This window comes from Anser brachyrhynchus (genome assembly GCF_964034855.1).
Source record: "Anser brachyrhynchus genome assembly, chromosome: 23".
Lineage (NCBI taxonomy): Eukaryota > Metazoa > Chordata > Aves > Anseriformes > Anatidae > Anser > Anser brachyrhynchus.
Window position 1 is genome coordinate 4,148,308 of NC_137716.1, and position 25,889 is coordinate 4,174,196.

At 38.5% G+C, this 25,889-nt stretch overlaps 1 protein-coding gene across 11 annotated transcripts in view; it reads right to left on the minus strand.

Annotated features, from left to right (window-relative positions):
- MYO9B (myosin IXB) overlaps positions 1-25,889 on the minus strand; it is a 46,087-nt gene that overhangs the window by 2,466 nt on the left and 17,732 nt on the right. For 6 of the 11 annotated variants that reach the window (XM_080566040.1, XM_080566034.1, XM_080566035.1 and 3 more), the window contains 36 exons: positions 24,409-24,503; positions 22,478-22,540; positions 22,247-22,346; positions 22,022-22,122; positions 21,664-21,793; positions 21,109-21,198; positions 20,754-20,870; positions 20,287-20,421; positions 18,255-18,376; positions 17,694-17,835; positions 17,213-17,408; positions 16,553-16,628; positions 16,006-16,095; positions 14,853-14,963; positions 13,656-13,695; positions 13,045-13,167; positions 12,498-12,578; positions 12,203-12,313; positions 11,551-11,673; positions 10,917-11,066; positions 10,636-10,802; positions 9,314-10,264; positions 8,714-8,780; positions 8,221-8,351; positions 7,395-7,552; positions 7,075-7,265; positions 6,554-6,652; positions 5,872-6,048; positions 5,339-5,380; positions 4,671-4,782; positions 4,169-4,239; positions 3,508-3,700; positions 3,092-3,220; positions 2,366-2,471; positions 1,492-1,623; positions 244-367 (listed from right to left, as the gene is read on the minus strand). In XM_080566040.1, coding sequence (XP_080422166.1) covers positions 244-367; positions 1,492-1,623; positions 2,366-2,471; positions 3,092-3,220; positions 3,508-3,700; positions 4,169-4,239; positions 4,671-4,782; positions 5,339-5,380; positions 5,872-6,048; positions 6,554-6,652; positions 7,075-7,265; positions 7,395-7,552; positions 8,221-8,351; positions 8,714-8,780; positions 9,314-10,264; positions 10,636-10,802; positions 10,917-11,066; positions 11,551-11,673; positions 12,203-12,313; positions 12,498-12,578; positions 13,045-13,167; positions 13,656-13,695; positions 14,853-14,963; positions 16,006-16,095; positions 16,553-16,628; positions 17,213-17,408; positions 17,694-17,835; positions 18,255-18,376; positions 20,287-20,421; positions 20,754-20,870; positions 21,109-21,198; positions 21,664-21,793; positions 22,022-22,122; positions 22,247-22,346; positions 22,478-22,540; positions 24,409-24,503 — 5,046 coding nt within the window. The remainder of the gene's footprint in view (positions 1-243; positions 368-1,491; positions 1,624-2,365; positions 2,472-3,091; positions 3,221-3,507; positions 3,701-4,168; positions 4,240-4,670; positions 4,783-5,338; positions 5,381-5,871; positions 6,049-6,553; positions 6,653-7,074; positions 7,266-7,394; positions 7,553-8,220; positions 8,352-8,713; positions 8,781-9,313; positions 10,265-10,635; positions 10,803-10,916; positions 11,067-11,550; positions 11,674-12,202; positions 12,314-12,497; positions 12,579-13,044; positions 13,168-13,655; positions 13,696-14,852; positions 14,964-16,005; positions 16,096-16,552; positions 16,629-17,212; positions 17,409-17,693; positions 17,836-18,254; positions 18,377-20,286; positions 20,422-20,753; positions 20,871-21,108; positions 21,199-21,663; positions 21,794-22,021; positions 22,123-22,246; positions 22,347-22,477; positions 22,541-24,408; positions 24,504-25,889) is intronic. The other 5 variants (XM_080566043.1, XM_080566041.1, XM_080566042.1 and 2 more) reach the window with 3 other exon arrangements.

A 25,889-nucleotide genomic window follows, 5' to 3' on the forward strand; every position in this document is an offset into this window, starting at 1 on the left:
CTATAAGAACAGACGCCCACTCCCGCACCCTTTATTTATCAAACAGACTCCAGTACAGCTGTATATTTAGCAGCCACCTACAGTTTTGGGCAAGTCCAAATCCCTTTCCTTCTCATCTCACAATTAATCTTCGACTTACCAAATAGGGTGGACAGGAAAAATAAGCAGCACATCCCCTCCCAAAGAATTAGGGGAATGCTTTCTGCTGGATGGTGTGGTTCTGTGGTTTATTTCAAAACTCACCGTATTCTGCCGAAGCAACGAGAGTCTTCGAAAAGCAATGCTTTCAGCTGCTTCCAGCTGATTTATTTCATCCATTTTTATCTTGTACTTCCTTATCTGTTCCTTTATCAGCATTTCTACACACCTGGACAAAAGGGAAAGAGTTTATTGAGCAGTCTCATGATGTAAAAGCTCTGGGGACAACCATGGTGGGATGAGATGCCTCTCCTGTCTTGGGGATGTTTCTCACGCACACATGGTCTGCAATCAGACTCTCCCAGTGCTGCTTTACAAGGGGCAGCAATGCATGATAGCAGGATGAAGAGTCCACCCACCACAGCAAGCAAAACAGGACACAGAGTGTTGCAGGTAACAGCACATGCTCTTCCTGGAATAATTAGAACCTCTCATGCTGACTCCACACAACAGTGGCAAGTGTACAGACATTACCATGGCTGCCAACTGCTTGTTTTCTCTGAATGATTTCCCTGTGCTGGTACAGATTGTAAGATACAAAATGATCCTGCAGCTGCCTTTTTCCACCTCTATGCCCCTATAGGTAAGTTACAAAAAGCTGTCATTTTCCAAACTGTTTTCATTGGAGGCCAGATATGCAGTGAGGGTCTTCAGAGAGCCCGAGCTGCTAGACGGTGAGGAGAACAAAAAGGATCAAGGCCAGAACCTTCTTCAATTCAATGAAAACTCAGAAGGGGGTTTCCAAGTATGCAGGAGTCAGTTTGTACAAGTCATAACAAGCAGTAGGGTATCTCAGCAAGATGTATATGCTTAGTGTACAGTCCCCGACAAAATATTACATTGATGTAAAATACAAACCTAATTTATAAGACTTATACATCAGTGAATTTAAAAGGCCTGGAAAAAATCAGTTGGAACATTTTCTAAGATGAGTATCTGATATAAACACAGATTATGAAACTTAAGACTAAACCACAGTTCCTCATGTTTTTGTCAGTTAGAAGAGTTATGCTACTCTGAAGTTTTGTCTCTTCCATAATACTAGGCAAATAACTAATCCTGAACACATCAATGTAAACAAACATCCTATTTTATGCTTTGTAAATTTGAGACAGGTAGAAGGACTCAGACAAAGGCATATAAATTGTCAGCACTAGCAGAGCCACTATGCAGTAACTTACAATCCTTAATTTCTCAGCTTGATATGAACAAGGTTGTAACGAACTCAGGTGGCAGTAGTAGCCTTTCACAATATTTTGAAGGCCTACTTTGCAGCAGACTGCTAAAACTTACATGGTTGTTTTTGAAACGTCTTTCATGCTGGTTAAAGGGTCTGAGGTATCGGGACAACGTAAGAGGCACGGAGCAAAAACAATGGCCAAGGCATTAGGTGACATACGGTTGACATCTTCTATCAGAGCCACTCTGAAATTCAATGTTTAGAAAAAAAAAAATAAGCAAACCTTGCTAGAATATCAGCCATCTGATCAAACTTTGCCAGAGTTCCCTAATACAGATATAAGGAGGCCCCTTGGGTACTGAGCACATACAACAGTACAAGCGTTTTAAAATGGATTTCACACCTACTAAGTAGAGAAGGTTTCATGCATAAGAAAAAGGAACAGAAGGCCACTAAGGTTAAGCGTGGTAGTGGTATAAAATCTGTCTGGTGATTCAGTGCTTCCTCTTTAAAAAAACACTCTTCCCTATGTTCAGGGGGGTCACTGAAACTTCAAGTTCCTCAGATGAAAGCAGCCCCTTTATCAGTATCATTGCTCCCAACACTAGCATATGTGCAAGCATTTATAATCCTTATGCAGTCCCTACTAAATATAATATCATCCACAAGTCACTAATTTACCCATATTTAATATGTTATGCCACATGAATCCTGGTGTTCAGAAAAACTCACTAAATCTCTCGGATACACCCTACCTTTAAAGTTGTATCAAATCTTACCAAAGTTGATAAAAATACAGCGGGTAGTAGAAGTAAGCATGTGTCTGTTTTTAAGCACAACTATCAACTTCAATTCTTTCATTTCTAAAACAGTAATACAATCCCTACGCTGACACACTCAAGGGGGGGTTAGGCTTTTAGAAGGCTTCTAAGAACTCAAATAAGTCACATGGAGTTTTTCTCCAACTGAAATAATTGAACTCCTTACTTGACTAGGTGGAAGATGAGTCGTTCCAAGGTGTTGTGATTTGCTTGTGGAAGCTGTTCGAGGACACTGTAAATGGCACAGAGTTGCTCCTGTTTTTCTGGTAGTTCTGCACAAGGGGAGAAAGCACAAGATTATAATTGCTGTGCAACACTAGTGGAAAGGAGCCAAGCGCCTTCTGACACTGTCTCAAACATTCTGCCATAGATAAGAGTTTAATTTCTTAGACACCATTTCACTTGCTAATTGGTGTAACTGGGTGTTAAAGTAGCCCTAATGGCACTGCAATTTACCTACTTTTTCAGATGCTGTTGTTATCGTTAGCAATCGTGAGATGATGCACCATGATCTCCTACAATATTTAAGATGCCTTACTGCCACTGAAGGTAAATGAATCTAAGGGAGATCTATCTAGATCTAGTCCAGATCATCAAGGAGAATCAAAGAGAAAAAAGCTAAGAATCTTGCTGTTTTTTGAAAAAGAGATTGTATAGTGACATCCAGCTACAAAAAAAGGAATTCTGAAGCAAGGACATGTAAACTAGAGGACAAATGCCCTGAAAATCCCCCCCCCCCCTTTTTTTTTTTACATAAAATGTTTAAAATCATTGCTGTAAATCAACTGGAAGAAAGCTGTTTAGCCAACAAGAGCATCTTATACATTATTTTACCAAGTAAATACTGACAAAGGGGAAAAAAAACATTGCTTCAGGCATTTCTATAACCTACCTACAGCACGAAGAAAATCATTGTACTGTGCCGAGGTCATTAGTGGATCTGGTAATTCCCGAAGCCATTGCTTAAGGATGCCCGTAATAGTGTGAATAGGGTAATTCTCCAGTTTCACTGAGTTTGGATCTGAAACGAAATGTTTTTTTCTAATGTAGTTCATTTCTTTGATGAATACAATGGGCAACTGAGTGGTAACTCAGAAGGAAAAAATAAAAAAATCTGCTGATAGGCACTTTTATGTTACAGAGTAGCTTTTGCCAGCCAGAAAAAGGAATATAGATTTTACATTGAAAACATGCCCACCAAAAAGCTGTTTTTAGGACATTAACAAGTGGCAGATGCTTTCAGAATAGAAAAGAATTGCAGGGAAAACTGGCATGCAAGGAAGTCAAGTGTGGACAACATTGCCAGACCTGCTTGCAACAACTGCTTCAGCTCTTTCATACGATTTGCTGATCCTGATTTCCTGTAAATGCCTTCTGTGTAGAGGCCATGCATCTCCACATACTCCAGCAGCTTCTCCATGACAACGGGGACTGAATTTCTCTCACTGGTCAGGGAACTCACACATACTCCGAAGTGACGTGGTTCTGTATCCTGTTCATTCTGGAATTGATGTAGATCAAGCACTGTGAATGCCTGTTCCCAAAGCTAGAAAATTCTGTTATTTCATGTTACAACTAACTTATGCATCCAGAAAAAAAAGCTGAATGCTTTATTCTAGCTTTCTACAAGCTTTAGTAAGGAAATATACCTTAGGATCAAAGGAAAGCAGCAAAGAAACTGTATGGTACACTTTTTTTTTTTAAACAGTTTGTCTAATGCAGCACACACGCTCTAAAGGAGTTGTTCAGAAATGAGCTCGATCATCACCTTTTAATGAAGAATGTTCCATTTCTACAACTACTGGGCCTGGCTTTGACTATATGCAAACATAGAAAGGAACTTAACCATTTAAGAAAAGTTTATTCAGTTTCTGGACATCTGCTCTTTATTTGCTGAGCAAAAAAGACAGTATTTTGCATGCATCACCTGCGGTGTCATGGTATGGCACTCCGGATCTATAGTTCTTACCTTTTTTCCACAGGATGTACAGCTGCTCTGGATTTTGGACATGCACTTCTTGTGACAAATCAACTTGCAAACTGCAGAGAGTAACAATTGTTACAAACATTCCAAATCATGTTATAATGCTAGGTACCTTGTCTTATTCTCTTACTATATAACCTGCACATACTGCTCAGTAAGATTCAATTTGTACTGGCCAAAGTTATAAGGAAACTGTGTTTTCATAGAATTATTTAGGTCGGAAAAAACCTTCAGGATCATCAAGTCCAGCCATCAACCCAACCTACTGAGTCCAATAACTAAACCAGGTCCCTTAGTTCCATGCCCACACCTCTCCTATATACCTCTGGAGACAGGGACTCCACCACTTCTCAGGACAGCCTGTTCTAATGCTCGACCACCCTCTCTGAAGAAATTCTTCCCAATATCTAATCTAAACCTCCCCTGGTGCAACTTGAGACTGGTGATTTTGTAAAGCATGTGATAAGAATGAGTTTTTTTCACTTACCACTGCAGAGACATGCCTTTTCCATGGGCCAGATGTAGGATGAGCAGTGTTCACATGACTGCCGAATGCTCACTTGGTAGTTTGTGAATACGTGGCCATTATGTTCTTCAATCTGGTGGGAGATAGGGAGAAACTAATGGACTTCATCCCGGCTTCCTTCCCCCCCATTTTTTTTTAATTTAAAACAAAGCAAAAAAAACCCAAACCTACATACCCTATCCTAGATTTTCTAGTTTTCTTTTTGCAATTACAGCTGATGGCTTTGACCTTGAAACCAAATTTCATCCTAGCCTAAGGTAGTTGGGTTTGCTGGGTCATTTCATAACTGACCTACTGCCTTTGTTAAAGTTCATCGGCACAATGCTTTAGCTATAGTTTGTTTTTAATATTTTAGCAGTCGGATAGTTTTAAACAGTTCTGTGACTGAGAAAGATGCTATGGACAATCAAGATGCCAGAGTACCACCTATCCCTGCATAAGCAAGATCTTTGATTTTTGGGAACACTTTTAGAATTTTAAGAGTTTTATATTGGGTCATCCTTTCATACAAGAGGTAAGTGATTTATACTGCAAAGTGAAACAGAACTTATCAAGCTCTTTCAAGAGTGTTTCCTGTGTTCTTCCAGTACAGCTGAGGACTCAGAACATCGAAAAAGAAAAGTACTTACTGAACGATCTTGTTTTCGTTTCTTCTTCTGGGCTTTGGTTTGCTGCATTAAAGTACAGAACTGATGTTAGCCTTTGAAATCCACAAATTTCATTCCCTTTTCTCCCCTATTCAGTTTACCAGATTCTACTCCACCTCCGGACATTAGACACCACACTGCAGCTTCAACTTGTATGAGGCTTGCCTGAGCTCATGCTGACCGTGAATTTTTAGAAAGTCAGTTGAGCTCACAGCCTGATGACAAGGCAATTTCACCTCCAAAACCTTCAGAGAACACTTAAGTTTTCACCAAATAAAATGCAAAAACATTTAAAGATTTTGAAAGTATTAAGAACAAGTTAAATAATGAACCACTCCATAACAACGTATCAGCATTCAAAATCTGTAATGCATATGATTTGTTTATGGAAACATTTCCCAAATAATGAAGGATGATGTCATCAAAAAGCTTTCTGAGGTAACACGGGTTCCTTACCCAAGGAGAGTAACATTGTTTAATCATCCCACAAGTCAGTTGCAGAGTGGGTTTTATACCTTGGGCTGTTCAGATTCCTCTTTTTTTGTATATCCTCTGATGAATTCATCCAGAAGGGATTGGAAAAGATTCAAAACCAGCTTGACTTCTTTCTCTTCCCTCTTTTTGGCCAGATTTGTAACTAGAAGCTGGTAATTTTCCGCCAGATCCTTGTAGCCAACATGGATTTGCCCATTCTAGAGAAGAAAAAATATTACTCAGAAAATAGTCTTACAGATACTGTTGATACAGTTACAGATTTTTAAGTGTTCAGGTTCAGAGGTGAGAAAGTCTTTTTATGATTAAAGTACAGTATAACAGCCCATGACAGAAACAAATTAGCATACTTCCCTACTACACTGTAGAAGGGCACTACTTGGCTGAGACAAGGCTGAGTTGGAAGAATATTGGAAAAGGTGTTGGCAACTCTCTTTGGTGATTAAATACAGCAACTTGAAGAGGCTGAGGACAGCAAAACCCAGGCATTCTAAAAATAAGTTACATCTGAATGAACAAAAGGAAAACTAAACAGTCTGCTTAAGACTACATCAGAACTGTCATTTTTTTTCAAGTTTAACATTCAGCTTTGAATTCTGTGCTAAGAATTGCTTTGTTACAGAGCTGTAGATAAAACATTTAAACAGTACCCTTGACTAATTTATTAACTATCAATTTTTCACTTTACTGAGATTAACCACTTACAGGAGCAGAGTACATGGTCTTGATATTTCCTCTGAATTTCTCTGTGGCTTCAAAAAACAAACATTCAACGCCAGACTTCTGGGAGCGCAAGTCATTTATCTAAAACACAAATACACCTGCATCAAGTTTCATTAAAACAAGAACAAAACAGTGTTAAGGTTCATTTACCAGACTGAATCATTTATGACCATTCCAATTACCTAAAGCATCGTTTCCTAATGCACTGTGATGACACAAAAATAGGAGTTAGGCTCTGAAGAACTCTGTCTACTTCCTTACAAGGAAGTTTGCAAACAAAGGACTAACAAACATCACCTGAATTTATTGTAATATAACAAATGCAAAGGCTCAAAGGAAGGAATAGGAAGAGTCTTAAAACAGACTCAGTTCAGTCAAGCTACCAAATCAATTCCCCTTTGCTTTAAATCATAACAGAACCTTGCACCTAGAAAAGTAGTTTTTAAAATTCCACACAAACGATGAGCGCAGACCTGAATTTTATCACAGTTGAGTCATTTTACCTTGTTTAGAAGGAACTCATCAAGATGTTTCAGTTCATTGGCATTTGCAATCTCACGGGCCATGGAAGCTCGCCAATTCTGAGACACACTTGAGATCTTGCTGATCTTGATAGTACGGTTCTTCTTTGTTTTACTACTCTCCTTCACATGGCGTTCCCCTGCCTGGAGACGACTCGGCTGTCCAGAAGAAGCTGAGAAAGAAATTAATTTGTATTCTAAAGCACGAGAACTGAATTCTATGGTACTTGTTTCCTCAGTACCCACGTAAAAGATTACAGAAAAGATATTAGCAAGATGGGGATCAAGTCAAAGAAAATCACCTTCCGAAACCTTCTGTGATCCTCCTGTTTCTGGAAACAGGATACAAGATGTAAGTGAGAGTCCGTCACCTTCATCAATCACATCAGGATACTCCTTTGGAATTTTCTTGTCTGGCTTTTTCCCCAAAAGTCTACGCAATGGACTTTTGAAAGCAGACCTGAACATAAAGCAAATGCAACCTTGTCATATCCAGAATGGAAGCTAACTCTGCTACAAGAAAAGGCTCATTTAACACAACAGGTAATGTTCAGGATAGAAATAACTTCTCTTGTGGATATTTACTCTAAAGCCAACCTTCAGAAAAGCTGAGCAGTAGAAGAGACAGTCTGAAAGCACATCTGGACATTATGTTGTTTACTAGAACACTACTTTCAACATACATAGACACAATAAATCCAAGACACCTTTTCCGGCTCAAGGAAGTCCCTGAGTTGCAAAATGCGAGCAGCTGGGAGAGCAGGCCAAGGAAACAGCAAACGTGTTTACTGTGTTCTTAAGCTTTTCCCCTGGTGTCTTACTCCTAAGTTGAGATAACAGTACTCTGCCCGCACCTTTGATCTGAGTCTGTATGTTGCTTAAGTTAAAAAGAACTGGTTCAAAGACAAGTGTTATGCAAGACGCAGAGAATCTGTTCCTCAACAGTGTCAGATATCACACTTATGTCAACATGAAGATCAAGTCAGCCAGCAACAGAGCCCCCCGTGTAGCTGATGTCAACACATCTCTCCACAGACATGCTCTTGAGATGCACAATTCAAGTACCGGGGGAAAGCCTCTTTTTTCATTTTCTTAAGGACAGCCCATAGTCACACACAGAGTACATACTTGGCATCTATTTGCTGACTTGCTGGCTGTGTGGAAACAGCTGAATCTGTGGTAGGTAAGAGGTCACTGGGCTTCTTTTGCAAAGGAGATTTCTTGTTGCCTTTTTCTTCTTCTATCGTATCTGGTGATAGCTACAGTAGAGAGAAGAAGAAAGTCTAAAAACTACAAAATGACTGAAAGAGATTCTTTAGGTGGTTTTAAAAAATAGAATGGTAAAAAGGTTTGCCTCTGCAAAATAAAACACTTTAGTTAATAGACATTAGCTTACTAAAACAAGATCCAAGCATATTTTATGCTTTAAGAGTCTACTTGTTAAAAATTAAGTTTTCAAATTGTCTATTTACTAGTGAGATTCTTTTACATAGATATCAAGCTAAAAATCAACTTGAAAGGAATCAAGGCATACAGAACATACTATAGTCAATTATTCACAGATCTTTAAACTTCATAAATGAGGATAATTAAACATAAGTATGCACAATGGCAACAGTACCTGATTCATAGCAACAGACTGGGCCAACGTTAAGAGATCATTTAATGAAGATGAAGTCCCCTTCTTTCTGCAATGTTACAAGATTAGCTTTAGAACGTGTTTTTTTGAAGCCTGTAGCCTGTTAATACTTATCAGATTTTAAATAACCCTACAACAATGTTACAATTGAGAGAGAACCCTTATAAATGCTTGCAACTCACTTTTAAATGCAAAAATAAAGAAAAAGAGCATGTCAGATTTCCTGTCATAACAGAATGGTCATGCTTGCAAACTGCAGGTCCCTAAAACCTTGTTTCTAGTGGACAAAATAGACATACAAATAAACTCCAGACATTAATTTAACTGAAGCTCTGACTCTATCTCAATTTGTGAAGGCAGGCTCTGTATCTTTTGTTAGCTTCTGAAAACATTCTACCCACACAGACTCAACTACAGACTTAAAGGGGACTTAAAGGCAAGACGAAGCAGCACTTGTTCATTGCTGTTTTCTCCCATAACATAGCCAGATGTACTGGATCATCAGGAGTTCTCCATCTATTCTGAAATATTATAGATAGCTGTTTTCTGAAAAAGTCAAAATAACTTGGAAGCTGTCCTTACGCCAACGGATCCTGAGGAGACTGATCTGCACGTGTTCTTCCATCCAAAGACTGGCTCAGCATGTCATTCTGACCAGCATCAGACTGTCTCTTTCCTTTCCACTTTTCTCTCTTGTACTTCAGTTTCCCTGGATCATCCACGTATCTCTGGATATTGGAAGAAGTAGGACTATCCAGATCTTTGGTTGCCTTCTGAGCAAGACGTTTGTTTTTATCTGCCCAACCTTCAGCTGGAGTTTGAAAGCTCCCAGTAGCAGAAAGTGTGTTTTCAAGATTCAGTGCAAGATTTGTCGGCCTTTCAGGACAGCTTTGGCTGCCCTTTAACAGGTTATTTTGGTTCCCTTGTGCTTCCACTCTATCAACTGTCTTATCTACTCTTTCTACTTCTGATGCAGGTGGTTGCTCAGGAATAGAACTAGTTTCTTTTATCTCGCTTGAGGGTGGTGTGTCCGAAATGGCTTTTTCTTCATTTGGACTCTCTTCTTCCACACTACTTCCCTGAAGGACAGCATCTTGTTCTGTGGATATTTTTGGCTCTGGAACAGTTTCCAGGGCCTCTTCAGAAGAGGTTTGTTCCTCATGGCACGTTAAAGTTGCTCCATCGAAGGTAAACAGGACATGCTTATTTTGTAACTCATTATGTTCCAGCCCCCTCTGCCGGCGGAATTCACGTTTCTCCCGGCTGTTTGTTACTTTCTCAGAGCCCTCTATCATGTTCTTCTGAAGTAACGTGGCTTTTTGAGATGAGCTTAGGTTTTCAGCTTGCTCATTTGGAGCTTCGTCTTTGCCCCCAACAGCTTCATCCGGCTCTGACTCATGTTTCACAGGCAATTGATCTGTTGCTGGTTCATCGCCCTCATCCTTGCTCATATCATTCTCTCTGTCTTGAGCTTCATGCATTTTTCTCTGTTCTTCTTCAGCTTTTTGCTTTTCTATAGCCATTTTCTGAAATCTGTTAAGATGAAAATACATGTAGTTTAATGCACAGTGGTCAAGAAAAATACCCACCAGTTTAAACAGAGCCTAAAAACCACTACAGACTCAGTACAAATAGACTTACAGTCCCAGTATGACACAATGGCGGACTGGTTATTAGCACTCGCATGCATCAATGCAGCTCAGTGGAATAATTCTCATGTACTAAGGGCTTAACCAGTTTCCACACACCACTAGCCATTTGATACTGACAGCAGGATTACGTTGTAAACAACTAGACAGTTATTACCAAGTCAAGTATCACATGCAACTGAACTTGGAGATGTAGTCAAGTAACTAAGCGGTTAATACGCATGTTTTCATGTCATTCTGCTCCTCTTTCTTTACCTCTTACGCTGAAGATGCCCTCTCACCACAGCTTGCACAAGACAAATTCTCTTCTTCTGCTGAAGGTAACATTTTTGCTCCCTATATCTTCGCCATACTGACTGAATATAAACAGCAGCATTATTCCTTTGCAGTGCCCTCCTAACACAGCGGGAACGCCAGCAAGCCTAAAAAGGGATATTTCTGAAGTGAAGAAGGAGCACACCAAGGTGGGGAGTGTTATTTGGGGTGGGGAGTTTGTTTCTTTTTAGGAAAAAGAGATTGGCAATTCTCAAAGATACCTGTAAAACAATTGCTGCTTGCCGTGTTCGGAGAAAGCGTCTCCTTTCTAAAACCATCCTGAGCCAGCTCTGAAGAAGAATGATTTTCCTGATCACTTCTTTGTGTAGTGTTTCCTGTAGTATCTGCCGTTCAGCCTCTTTCATAAAAACCTGCTCAGTTAAAGAAAAGCTCATCAACAAACAGTTCAGGTGTATTTCTACAAGCTAAAAAATGAGAATTACTTACTACTGAAGCAAACCTTAGCAGCTGACAGCAATTAGCACTTGCAAAAGTCTTTTTTTTTTTTAAAGAAATCTCAGTGTTAGGACTTTAAAATATAAACACGTGCTTGCAGTATTCAAATCAGAGAACCCTTCTAAAATGAAAACATCGACCTTGTTGACAAATACTAATAGTAATGATTTCCTAAAACTAATATCCTTAAAATACAGACTTGTACTATATTGTAGAAAGATAGGTTGGCATCAAAAATAAGGACAATAAATAATAGCTACTAACATCTCTGTCAACATTTACAGCAGTTAGGAAAACACAATTTAAATATGAACCACAGAAAAGAACACTTGTAAATGAACTGCACTGAATACAGTGCACATGAGTGTTTCTTATTTGATTATGGAAAGTTTCACAGACCTTGGTCTTCCCTATTTGACAGTAGTTTTTATCCAGTTGTAGTTTATTCAAATAAGCAAAAATGTCTTCCTTAGAGGCTCTGGCATTTTTGGGAAGTAGCACCTGAAACTGATCTATGAATTCCTGTGAAACGCAGTAAAGGATCAGAGTTAGAAGTCAATTCACAAGTTTAGAGCTTCAGCTAGATTTCTAAATTTAAGCTAAGAAATCTGAGCTACAGGGATATGAAAATAATTATTTTTCATTCCAAACTGAGCTTTTTTTCCCCATCTTGTAAAATGCAGGCTTCATGCAGTCTCCAACTAAAGATGAAGATCACCTATACATGATCTATAAAGCTACAAGCACAAAGTATTCTATAGAAAACTAATTCACATATGGAGACAACAAGCAGCACTGATTGCTTATACTTGCAATGCAGTACTGGGAATACTTTCCTTCATGAAACCAATAGAACAACATACTGGAAGATGACTCACACAATAGTTTAGACTACAAATTGTCACCATGTAGCTCTGTCAAAACTGTAATGAATTTTTACAGTTCACCCCAAGCTTCTCATGAATAGATACAAAAGACTGAGTCAATGCATGTTTTTCCAACAGCAGCCAGTATTTCTGAAAGCATAATCCACTTCCAGTTCCTCACATACCTGGAACGTATACTTGGCACTGTAGCCAGATCTTCTGATTCGCACGGTTTCAAGCATGCCAGTGTACCTTAACTGTTGAAGCACCAAGCTTTCATCAAAGAGCATCTCTTTCTGAAAAGAGAACAGAAGTCAACAGCTAAAAATTGCCTACTTCTGTTCAGTAGGAACAACAAACAATGGTCACCTTTCACCTTTATACAAAATGACAGTGAACAAGTCAGAAGAGAGATATTACAGGGCTAGAAGACTTCAGTGCACAGCACTCATGTCAGCTCAATTCTTACGGCAGTCTTACCTTCTCAGCATTGGAGCGGATACAGCGGATGAAGAACGGCTCAGCCTTCCCCAGTGTCTCCAGTAATTTATTAAGTGAAGTCTGAAATGAAACGTTCAGAAGTATTGTTTCTCTATATGTCAGCATTTTGATACACACTTGACAACAATACAGCTCCTTCCTCAGAAATAAGGTTCTTTCAGGTCCGATAGCTATACAAATCCTAATTCATCCAATATGGAAGTTCTTCCATACTCCACAGTGGATTCATGCACTTGTTTTTACCTTTTCCAGGATAATGAAAAGTGGAGTATGCCTCTTCTGTTACAGTAGCACTAGATCTGCATATGAGGCTAATTGTACAAAGAACTAACACATTTCATAGTGTAACGATAATCTTTAATTGCAGTCTAACTTTATTAAAGTAACAAAGCCTATTTCAAACAAATCCTAAGAGTAAAAAAACATTTCGGTTTTACAAGCAAGATCGACCTAGATTGCCAGGAAGGTCTATTCTCATGAGGTCAGAGTGCACCTAGAGGTGTGTGCCACCTCATCAGCCACATACCTGGAATTGCGCGCTTATGCTAGGGGGTTTCTTCTTTTTGTGCAAGTGCAAGAGGGATTTTGTAGTTCGATCATGTAGAGTCATGCTTACTATGAGCTTCAGAGATTTGGAATCCAACAAGTTCTAGAAAAAAATTTCATAATCAACATAAAATATAAGTTTCTTAACTGAAGTATAAGTATTTCTGTCTGCATTAAAATAAGATAAAGCTTACTGCTGAATGAAACTGCCTAGCTCCACATACAACGTACATGTTATACTTCAGGACTATTTCACACCAAAACATCTCAAAACTTTTTAATTGCCCCAAGAGTATCAGCTGAGCTACGTAGTTAGTTTGCCTTCCATGACTTGATTAAAAATGGCTTTACGTATTTATGACCAAAAAAAAAAAATCAAACAAGTGACAATTCACAATTTTCTTCTGTTCAGATCTTACAAAGGTGAACATTTACGTACCCTTCTGACTGTGAAAACTGAAGTTTTAAAGGATAAATAAGACTTCCCTACAGCACTAAAGAGTATTTTCTTAAGTGAGTTCTGTCAATCAAAATGAATGTTCACAGCATTTAAAAAAATAAGTGAGAAACCAGTTTATGGAATAACCTTACCTTGGGAATGATCTGCTTTTGTTTGATACCTCTACTTTTCCTGTTAAAACATCGAAGATCATTATGAAAAAATACACATGATTTTGGTTATTCCAGCAAGCCATAAATTGGTGCAATTTATGAGGCAAGATGAAGGATAGAAGAAAATGAGCACAACATCAGGGTGCGTTCATGCAGAGCCTCTAACGTGATCAATGCAAGAAATGCAAACTGCTTCTCAACAAGGTTTTTAATTTTTTAATTAAAACTTTAAGTATTGGAAGCTTTCAAGAGTGAACAGCCTCTGAAGTTAAAGCTATTAAAGCCTGTACTTTTGCATAGATATTTGTTTTACACATATGTATTTGTGCTTAGGATTGCCAGGACCATGCACTTTGTCCAAGTGAACCTCATGAGATTCAACAAGGCTATGAGCCATTGACCGCAACTCTGAGTGAAACCATCCAGCCAATTCCTTGCCCACTGAGTGGTCCATCCATCAAATCCATGTCTTTCTAATTTAGAGACAAGGATATCATGGGGGACAGTGTCAAATGCTTTGCACAAGTCCCAGTAGGTAATGCCAGTTGCTCTTCCCCTACCCACGAATGCTGCAACCCCATCGTAGAAGGCCATCAGATTTGTCTGGCATAAAATTTGCACTTATTGAAGCCGTGTTGGCTGTCACCCATCACCTCCTTATTTCACATGTGCCTTAGCAAAGTTTTCAAGAGGATCTGCCCCATGATCTTGCCAGGCACAGAGGTGAGACTGACTGGCCTGTAGTTCCCTGGGTCTTCCTTTAAACCCATTTTAAAGTAGCCAACTCGTTTACATTTACTTATTATACAACAGACCGCAGACTGATTTTCTCACACAAGCATAGCTGCACACAGGTAAAGAGTCTTAACTCAGGAACATGCATAGCACTGACATCCTGAATTTCAGGAAACGATTAGATTTAGCTTGAGAGGTTTCATTGTCAGAAGTTTCACAGCAAACTTGTGCTACCTAACTGTCAGCAGGCTTAACTGTCAGTTTATGCAAAGGAAGCAACAAAGCATACTCTGTAGTCTTTATATTTTTAGAAGAAATTATTTTGTTCTTAATCGTTGTTTCATTTTTGCAGAAGACAAGCTTGGGACAAGTATATGGGCTGGAATAACTGCTTGGTTATTGTTGCATTTTCAAAGCAACACCTAGAGCACCAGAACTCACATGAAGTGGGAGCGGTGTTGAAGTCGATTGAGTGACCGAAGCAGCTTACAGGGATCATCTCCCTGCCATGGAAGTCCTTTAATACTTGCGATGATTTGTTCATGCATGTCTCTAAAACGATTCACAGCAAAAGAAAGATAGCAAACAAAGACATATGGCCATGAAGGAGAAAACAGGAGTTAAAAAACAAGAGATCCCATCACCAAGTGTGCTCCAAACAGCAGCAGGTCAATCCCAGACTACTTTTTCCTAAACATGAATGATTATGATGTCAAGTCAGCACTTTCTACTTTGTTAGCGCCCTAAAATTCAGTTACCAGGGTCACATATTAAGTTACTTTCTAATTCTACCTTTCCATGTAAATTCTTAAGTCATCAATTCTGAATACACATAGGAGAATCTAACCAAATGTACTTAATGTGCAAAGGACCTAAGCTAAGAAGCCTTTTCAGGTAGACAGATCCAGGCTTCTCTATAAACAAGCACTAAATATTTATGTGTATATTTGACTACTAAAATGAGGCTGCATAAGCAGAGTCCCATGAGAAAAGCAAGTTAGAAACTAGCCACTACAGAACATTTGAAATTTAATTATAATGATTTTTTTTTTAATATTCATTTCAAACTTATTTACACGTTTAGCTTTTCAAAGTAAGCCTGGGATGGTTCCTAATTTGTGGCTGATTCCGTTATTTTAATTAAGCATGCACCATGCTTGTGGAGTGTTGAGTCTTGGCACTGAACTTACCTTCTTTACTCTCCAGAGAGGCACAAACCAAAAATAACAGAAGCATAAGAGTCACTTTTGACTGTTAGATGCTATCACCTTTCTGAGCTGCTCAAAGAGGCAGTGACAACAGTCTCAGAGACGGTTGCTTGTTTCCCCTGATATCTCTGAACATTTTTAGAATATCAAGATTTTGTTTAAGATATTGCAAGGAAACAGATACATTAAACTGTGACCAAGCCTGAATTGCATCTTTAGTTCTTGGCTGCCTCAAGTGACAGAGGCTGTGTAGGATGAATTAATTAGGAAGTACCATGAAGTCATTACTTGATGTGTCTTCACTTTTACACAGAGCATGCTCAGAAAGTTACTCTGTCCAGGAATGTGCCTCCCTGGCCTTTAAGCCCAGGCCTATTTCTACTTACTTCTTGTTTTCATAAAAAGAAATGATGTCTTCAAAAGCATTTATATCGAAATCCTCAGAACAATCAAATGAGAAATCAAGCATTGAGCAGCTGCAAAAGGAACACGTATAAAACCTAAATATTCAACAGAAGGGCATATATGCCTATACAGAACAATGTGCGGAGCCCACTGCTGTAGGACTTGCCCTGCCTCCTAATAAAGTCTAAGCCTGCAAAAACCATGAGTGCTCCTACGAATTCTTCAGTGACAGAGTGGCTGCAGAGGAATGCACAATGCTAAAAGCAACATACACAAAATACAGACAGAACTCAAAAACCCCGTGGTCAACAGGACTGAGGCTGCACCACCGATGTTTGGTAGTACTGGGTCTTACAAAAAGTAAGCCAGGGTATTGTTTTGATACAATTAAAAAGGTCAAACAAAACAAGACAGAAGAAATAAGACCTGCTATCCTTGCAAACAGATCAAGTTGACATTTCATATACCAAAACGTGACTCAGCAATTCAAGTCTTTTCCCTGATACAGGTTAAGTGCATGTTTCTCACCGGTAAACTTTTTCTACTGGTGTATTTGATCTCTGGAGTTCTCCAAGGGGAACTCGGGGTCCTTGGCGCACCACTCCTGTTATGAAATAATCACATTGAACATTGACAAAGAGAGAGGCATAATAGACAAAAATAACCCACCAGTTATAACAAGCTAAGTATCTATCCAACTGTCTGGACTTTTCCTCTATTACTTCAGCTACCAAGCTAGACAGACCACTTGGTTTCTCAAACTCCCTACTACTATCAAGTAAACTGCAGCTGCTCAGAAAGGCTTTTCAAAATTAGTATTTCATCTTGAATACTCATTTGAAATTTTACGGAAGTCTGAGAAGATCAATGAAGATCAAAAACACTGATAAGACCACCAGGCACACTAGAACCTGTAATATGTTCCCAAACTTTTACAAATAGGACTACAAACTTGGCACAGCCTGTTGGCAATGGTGCACTAACTGGAGAGGAAGTCTGAATGATCTCAGATAAAAAGTGACAACCTCTTTACTGTGTACAGGTTAAGTCATTTTCACAAACTAGTTTTGTCTCTAGTATCAAACCAAGATTGCACCTGGAACATTTTGCAGTCAACTAGTTCTGTCAACAAGCACAAATCTATTTGAAAGTATTTGAAAAGTATTTCCACAATGATTCATATCATACCTGCAGTCTTCTGAGCTCTCTGGCGTCCAGCTTCTGCAAAGACGGCCATTGCTCGAATAACTGCCCGCAGAACAGCCCAACGGAACACAGCTACCGGATCCATTCCTATCAGCTCCCGAACATAAGCGCTGTCACTGCTTCGTAGTAAAGCAACAATATCTGGTCTCATATAATCCATATTTTTCTCTCTGAAATCCTGCAGAACAGGAAGATTGAACCACAAGCTCTCAGGAAAGCAGTTACACAGACACCACCCAGAACTGTGTTTTGACCCAGGATATTTATCGTAACTCAGAGTAATTATTCTAAATATTTTTCACCGTAGTGAGCATTATCCTCGAGTCTGAGCGGGGGAAGTATCTAAAATATACCTGATGAAACATCTGATTCAGCCTATTCCCAACAAACTTTCTACACCCTGACAAAAGTGTCATAAAGGCAAGGAGTATTTTAATTTGTGGCCATCAGATCCGTCACCTACTTTTATCTGGTATTTAACTTTCCCGGCAAAGTGTCGAATAATAAAAGCAGGTTCCATTACTGGGGTTCCAACAAAAAACTTGTTCTCCTCGTGCTGCTGTTTGAATTTTGCAAGTAGAGTTTGGTTGGTGGCATGTGGAAAACTAGGAAAACAAAACAGAAAGTCAGCTATTTTTCTCCAAATACAGTTACATTTATTGATGTGCAAGATGACAAACTGAAGAACACCTATTGATCCTTGTGGAAAGCATTTATCAAGACTTCTAAATTTTAGTTGCTGCTTACACATCTGGTTTGAATCTTAGATTTCCAAATCTTCCTAAGCCAAGGTTCAATTTTAGCATCAGTTTGTATCACTACCATATTGGAATTCTTAAAAACAAAGGAGTGTAGATCCCAGCCATAAGATGACCCTTTGCTTCCCCCAAAATTCCTTTTTTTTTTTTTTTAAAACAAAGAAGTGCTATGTTTCTGTTCCCTTCCACAGCCCTTCCTTCTTCCCTTCCACATATACATTATATATATACATGTAATTTTACCCCAGAAGATGTTTGTTGCTTACTTGCTTTCTTCATCCAGAAGATAGAAGAGACCAGTGGGCTTCTTGCTGATTAAGTGAATGCAGGCCACATTATCAGTATAGTCAATATTGTGCCAAGTGATCCCTTCACTCTTATATTCCTCCTGTGTAGCTCAAGAAAATTCCCTCATCAGTACAGTACCCTGACCTTTAACATACCATGGTCTAAGTGCTTAAAAGACATCCTTAAACAGCTATGGCAAGTTGAGTTTGTTAGCTCAAACAGCAAAAAACAAAAATTAGGAAAATTTATAAACAAGACCAGAACAGCAGGCGTACTGGGTCAGATCAAAGATCTACCTAAGCAAGTCACTCAACAGCGGATGTTTAGGGTAGAACTACTTAAAAATCCAAACAGTGAAAGAATGTTCCCTCCCCTATTACGTCTTTCCAGCAATCAGTAGTCTACAAACTTGGAGTCAGAAATGACATCTACACAGTTCCATTTAAAACCGTAGACAGGCTTGCATTCCTCCAGTATGTCTCTTTCATAGCTCTTGTATTATAAGAAATTACATTTAATATGAATTTTCAGCACTTCCAAATTGCACTGTCAGATGAAGTTTCAAGACAGGCCGTTAAGCCCTATACAATATCAACACCAGAACTTTGCTAAGGAAGCAATCAATGTACATTTTTCAGGTTCAGAGAATTTGGAGCTCTCTTTGACAAGAAAATATGAAGCTCTTCTGCAGAAATGATAATGCAGAAAATGCTTGACAGAACAAGCTTCTCATCAAAATATGGAACCAAAACATCAGCTTTTCTTACTGCTGTAAATGACCACCAAAGGAGTTAAAGATAGGCTAATAATGTTAAAAAAACTCAGAAAATTAAGTGAAATAAGTTTTACATTTAACAAAAGACAAAGAACGCCTCTCTTACTGTTCTATGACGATAATAGATTTTTTTAAGTAGGTAAAATTAAATCTAATAACAGACTGCTCAGTGTGCACGCCACATTACAGAACTGAAATACCACTCTCCACAAACAATAAGGCCTTTCTTTAAAAGATATAGAGACCCCTCTACCCCTTCCCGAGGGCTCTCATGCTGCAAGAGATACAGGAAATGGGTCATTCAAGGATTAAGCTCATTTGGAGAAACGGCGTAAGAAAACAATGTTAACTATTTACTCTAAGTTAGCCTGGATAGACACTTCTGTCATAAGTTACAAAACAGAGACCTCAACACTATGTTTACATATGGAGTTTGTATGCTTGGCAATTTCCTTCCCTTTAAAATGCTTGTTTAAAGTTATCTACATATTGTTGAAAAATACCACATATTACAGAATGACTTCATTCTTTCAGCAGAGCAACCAGAGAATAATGTTTTGGCACAACCCAGTAAAAAGTCCAAGTCCAGAGAAGAAAGCCGCCAAACCTCAATCTAGAAATGCAATCTGTTCGCTCTTGCAGCACTCAGAGCACTGTGTAAGAAGACAATACCTTCTACAAACAAGTATATCGATATATGCCAGTAGCATCAGGATTTCAGAACTACTGCCAATATCAACATACAGTCGTATCCCTTATATGCAGTTAGGTGGAAGTAGCAGTAAAGACTAGTTATTAAATATTTACCAACTGACAAAAATACGAGAAACTGTACCAAAACATTTTTTTAAGTAAAAAACAACCAACCATCAACAAAACTGAACCATACACCACACCTACTGACTTTCAATCTCAAAGTTTAGAGTTTATCTGATTTACGTCTGGGGTTGCCTGACTGTTGTTCTGTGTTGTTGTTTCCTGCAGTCAAAAACTCACTGCTAGTTCTCTGAAGAAAAACCCAGCTATCATTAGCATATGCAGAGCACTAAATGCAGCAAAGCTGCAACATACAAATCATATCATAATATGCAATATTAAAACAAGAAATAAAAACATAACACATTTGGACATATATTCAACCAATTATAAAATTACGCCATGAGGTTTTGCAGAACAGTTTGCATAACAGATGAGCCCTCACACTAAAGTTTTTGATTCAGTAACTAATTTCTTACCTGTTCCAATTTGAAAATATGCTGATTGAAATAATACTGAAGCTGCTCGTTAGCATAATTTATGCAGAACTGCTCAAAACTGTTGGTTTCGAAGTCTTCAAACCCAAAAATATCCAGTACACCAATGGACAAACACTATTGAAGAAGATTTGAAAATCTAGTTAAGTAATCTGTCATACAGCGAGTGTCTTAACCCACAACAACTAACCATCACAAAAGCTGCTATATCACACGCTGATATAAATAACTGGAGTGTACATTAATAGATGTTGAATATTTAACAGTTGTCTGTTATGAAAACAAAAATAATCAAATATTACGCAGACATTTACTAGGGACTAGGAGAAGGATTTACCAGGAGAAGAATCTAGGTTTATCCCAGATATCTGAACACTTCATCTACAGCGTTCTCTGATAACTCTAAATATAGAACTGTACAAAAAGACTTGCTTTTGTGCGAAACTTACTGTAACAGATTCCTCCATGTCCTTCTTATTAAGGAGTGCATGATTAATTCGCAGAACAATCCAATCAAACAGAGCACTGTACAAGGATTTTGCCATTGAATCACGAGCTGTTATTGCCTGTACATGAAACAAAGTTGGTAATTTCTTTTTAAAAAAGCATTTCTATTTCAGACCAGTGTCACTCAGAGGTTACGATCCTACCAGAGACAAAAACAGAATCTTCCTTTAACGATAATTTCTAACATTCCAAATATTCCTCACCAAACATGAAAGTGTACCACATTAGCTTTTTCAAAGTCACAAAAGAACTAGGTTTCAATTATTTAAAATAATTCTATTAGTGTTTTTTACTCACCTCATTGAGACTATATGGCAAAATAAGCTTATCATTAGCAGTCACAGTTTTTCTTTTTGTTAGCACTTCCACTAAAATCTCACGTTTGACCTTCAAAACAAGCAAAACCAAGAGTCATTGCCACCCTAAAATTCCCAGAACTCAGTACAATGAGTACTCTGATGACAACAGTGAAGTCCAAGCACTTTGAAAACTGCTACATTTATCATTCATCGGTAGCTTTACAAGTTTCTCAACTCCTTTAATTTATTCTCGGCTTAGATTCATGCAGATCTTTCCCTATGGTGGCAGAGCACACATCTCTAGTAAAGTTATTCCTGCTCAGTTCTTATTAGAAAGTAAACAAATTCTGCTTCCATGCTACGGGCTACATTCCATCCCTAACCTCAATAATTTCACCACATTCGTCCATTTTCCATACCATAAGATAAATGCTGTTGAAGTACCATAAACCAGATATAAACATACTGGGCTGCCCCATAGTCAAGAAAAATGCTGAGGCAGAGCAGGACAAAAAGGTATGTCAAACATTAGAGCTAAAAAGAAAGACTCTACTTTCAAAAGCTGAGAAAGAATGTCCAGCACTTCAGGAGGTCCCACTTCCAATCCTTCATCACGACCTGTAGCTTTCTTCTTGTACGTAACGTTGCCCAAATAAAGAATAGCTGAAAGCACTGAAAAAATCCTAAGGAAGAAAAATTAGTTTGATAAGAATTTTTCATATGATTAGAAGTTCATTTTAACAGGCTAATAGACCCAATTCTGTTTCAAGAATTTGTCCATAAGCACTCACAAATATTCAGCTCTCCCTGATTCCTACTGGATTAAATGTGATCCCAATGTTTATACAATTTATTGCAGTTCACAAAGTTTAACTAGCTGTCACTAACAAAGGCTGAAAAGTTCCACTTACTGTTTTTTTGTTGCTGAAAGAAAGCCAACCATCTCCATCGCTTGTTTTAATCTTTCAAAGTCATGCCGGAGATCTTCCCCATCTTCAATTTTCAAGTTATGCTGTGAAGAAAGCCCCTTACTTAAATGCAAAGAAAGTAGTTGTGTTCTGCTTTTTTCCATCTTTAGCACAACATCAGAGAGACACAATTATCAATGTAATCTGTAAATCCCTGTCACAGATTACCTGGTTGAGGTAGAAATAATCTTCAGGTTGCTTGAGGTGAAATTCTTTACGCTCTTCCTCATTGACTCCAAGTAGCAAATAATAAAAGACATGATAATTCCTACAAATACAAGAAGTCAAATGCATTTCTCTTTCATGAAAATATACTGATTATTCTTTCATTCTACATACTTCAAATGATATTAGACTCTCATAACGATTATCATCATACTAACTGTAGTAATCTCTTACCTTTCACCTTTTTCATGAGAAACCAGACGTGATTTTTCAAGCAGGTATTTTTCAACAACAGCCCTAAAGAGACCCCCCCCAAAAAAAGGAAAACAGCATGAGGCCACACACACACAAAAAAATCTTCACCAAACATCAGACAGCAACTGCCAAGAGAGTTCAAATAATGAAATGTGCATTAGCATACATAAGAAAATAGCTTAGCCATGGGCATGACAACTCCCACCAGACCAGGTCGCCCAAAGCCCCATCCAGCCCGGCCTTGGGTGCTACCTGGGTGGGGACATCCACCGCTTCTCTGGGTGGCCTGTTCCAGTGCCTCACCACCCTCAGAGTAAAATAATTTCTTCCTTATATCTAATCTAAATCTCCCCTCTTTGTAAAACTGTTACTCCCTGTCCTATCACTACGCTCCCAGGCAAAAAGTCCCAAGAAATATCCAAGAACCACTTAACTTTAGTGCTCAGTTCTAGTAGACAACTGGAGAAAGGCAGTGGGAGCTTAGAAAAAGTGCTGATGAGAAGTTATCAGAAGAAACAAGATGCAGAACGCTAAGAATGCTACCCACTCTAACAGTTAGCTGACAAGGAACGCAAAGAATACAAGACCCCAAAAATATACAGAATAACTGTTTCTCAAGATAGCAAATTTGATGTTATATACATCAGCCTAAAGCAGAGGCAAGGAAGACAGAAAACTTATTAGTTTCACATAGTAAGCTCCTAAATAATAAACTCCTTGACATGGGCTACAAAGATAATAAGGCCAGAGTATGAGCGGCTTTTTCTCACGCTGAAGACAAAACAAATGTACTCAAATTGTGCCAATCTCCTGAGCTAGTGTGACTTATCTGCAAAGAAGCCAACTTTGTTCAGAACAACACTCCAAGCAAACGCGGTACAGAGTTCCCAGTCATTTCTGTTGCTATTTTGTAAACTGCAAACATGAAGATGACCCAAAGGGTAGCTACGCTGCTGCACAAAGGGCAGCGACAGCTAGCGATGCTCCACAGAGCAGCAGGCTGCAGGGCAGGTTTGGTACAGGGAAGAATTCTACACCAATATTCTGCGTTTTGACATTGCACCCGAAGTAGCACAGGTGCATTTGGACAACATATGCAACATACTGCTGTAAATTTTTCAGATATAGGCCTTTAAAATTTAAGATGCATTTTACAAAGCAGGAGCTAAAAGAAATGATTTAATGGCAGGATGTTCGGCAAGGAACTACATGAGTATTTGCACACAAGTTTCTAATATCACAGAAAAATTTTTGGACAAAATTATTCACTTGACGTGCCCACTTCAAAAAAAAGAAAAGCAAAATACAATCTTCAATTAATAATATTGAGGGACTACAATAATATGACATTATAGCCTCTACTACAAGGTGAAAAATGCAAATACTACTCTAAAAGTTAGCTGTGACTACCATATGTTAAAAACATAAATGTAGATGTAGAATATTTCAAGTTTGTCCTTTCAGACCTAAGCACACAATTTCAAGTAAATCAAGTAAAAACATGTATTTTTAAATTTTCTCTATAACTGGTGTCTGTTTCTTTAAAACGGCTTCCTCAAATCTATTTCACTTCTCTCTAACTCCTCTCAAGAAAAATTCAGATCTTCTGGTTTTAATTACAAAATGGCGAGGATGACAGGTGTTATGGAAAAAGCCTTCATTTAGTACAAAGGCAAAGATGCAGAAACAGTCAAATTCTTAATTTGATATGACTGTACAGCAAGGTAAGAAAATTATGCATCATCTGATTATTCCACAAAGCTTGGTCATAGAATCTTGAAAACATATTCTACAGTGGCAAGCCATTCTCATATGAGAAGAGCCTCGTAAAGGCAGGATTTTGTACACAGAGTCTTCAGATTCCTAAAAGCACACAGGGCAACTCCAGCAGAACCTCAGACCATACTTACCCTCGGACAATACCATTCTCTAAATAGTTGACTTGAATAAACTTTCCAAAACGACTGGAGTTATTGTTATGTGCTGTTTTTGCATTTCCAAATGCCTGTAATAAAGCAAAATGAGGTAATTTTCAATTAAACTAAATGACATAGCATTACTAACTCCTGTTCATTGTTCAGCCTCCCGTTAGCTGGCAATACGCACTCAAAATGTTATAGACATGGCAGCATACAGACACCAAAAAGTGAGCTTAGGAAGCCTCCATTGCTCCTCACAGGTCTGTACTCATTATTTGTCCTATGCAATACCGTTTGGGAATACAAGGAAGGCAAATAATAAACTTAAATACTTTTACAAGGATCTAAGGTAATTACAGGAAGGGTAATCACAGCAAGAGGGCTCAAATCAACCTCAATCACTAACAATTATGTACTTAGAGAGGATATTTGGGAGGAGGAAGGCAGCACAATTACCGTGATATTGCCTGCTGGATAGAAAAGCCACAAACAGTGTCTTATTCCTTCATGTACTGCTCCTTGTAAAATTTTCACAATGGAAATAATTGTTCTTTAAGTGAGAACAGAACATACGATCCCACTGACAAAGTTAGCCCATGCATTTTCAGAGTTGTGTATTAAAAAAAATGAGAGAGACAAACAGAAAAACTTTGGCTTACAGAAGCACATCCTATTCATTGGCCTCTGCAACGCTGAAGAGCAATTTCCTTAAGAGGTGTTAGGGAAGACAGGGGTGGGGGGGTGAAGGTCTGGCACAAATTCTAAATATTAGTGCCTATGCATCTTTAATATTTTAGCCCCTCAGATGCTTGCTAGCACATATAACACCAAATGTCTTCTGAATGAGCCTTTCCTAGAAACTATAAATACGATCTATTACATCTAAAAGCCCAGTAGAATTAGTTACTGAGAATATCCTTAATGTTATCAACACTTAACTGCGTGTCCTTAGGTTAATGGAAACTTGTCATCCTCTTAATATGCAGCGTGCAGTCCAGTATATGGAGAAGTCAATGTAAATTCAATGTAAAACGCTATTGCTTAGAAAAATACACCACTCAGCGTGCAGTATCTCCAGCAGTCCTGCCACAGATATTTCCTCTTCAGGCTCCAAGTAATTAAGGCCTCCATTAGGAAATCCGTCTCTCCTAATATAGAACGTTTGTGGAATGATTTCACAAAAATGCCACTCTTCCTCCGCGCACACACATCCGGAGAATGACGGACATGTGAGCACTGCACACAACCGAGAACTGAACTGTTGACGTATAAAACTACCCAATTACAGTGTATATCCAAGGGGAGTACTGTTTTCATGACGGTTAGATTGTTTGTGTATTCTAACTCTTCCCTCCTTTTCTTTTTTTTTTTTTAAACAGTCTTATGAGGTTGCAGTGTTATTGCAGTATGACACTTCCAAGATAGGTTCCCAAAGACCTCTTACAAGCAGATTTCTACTGCCAGCTGCATAA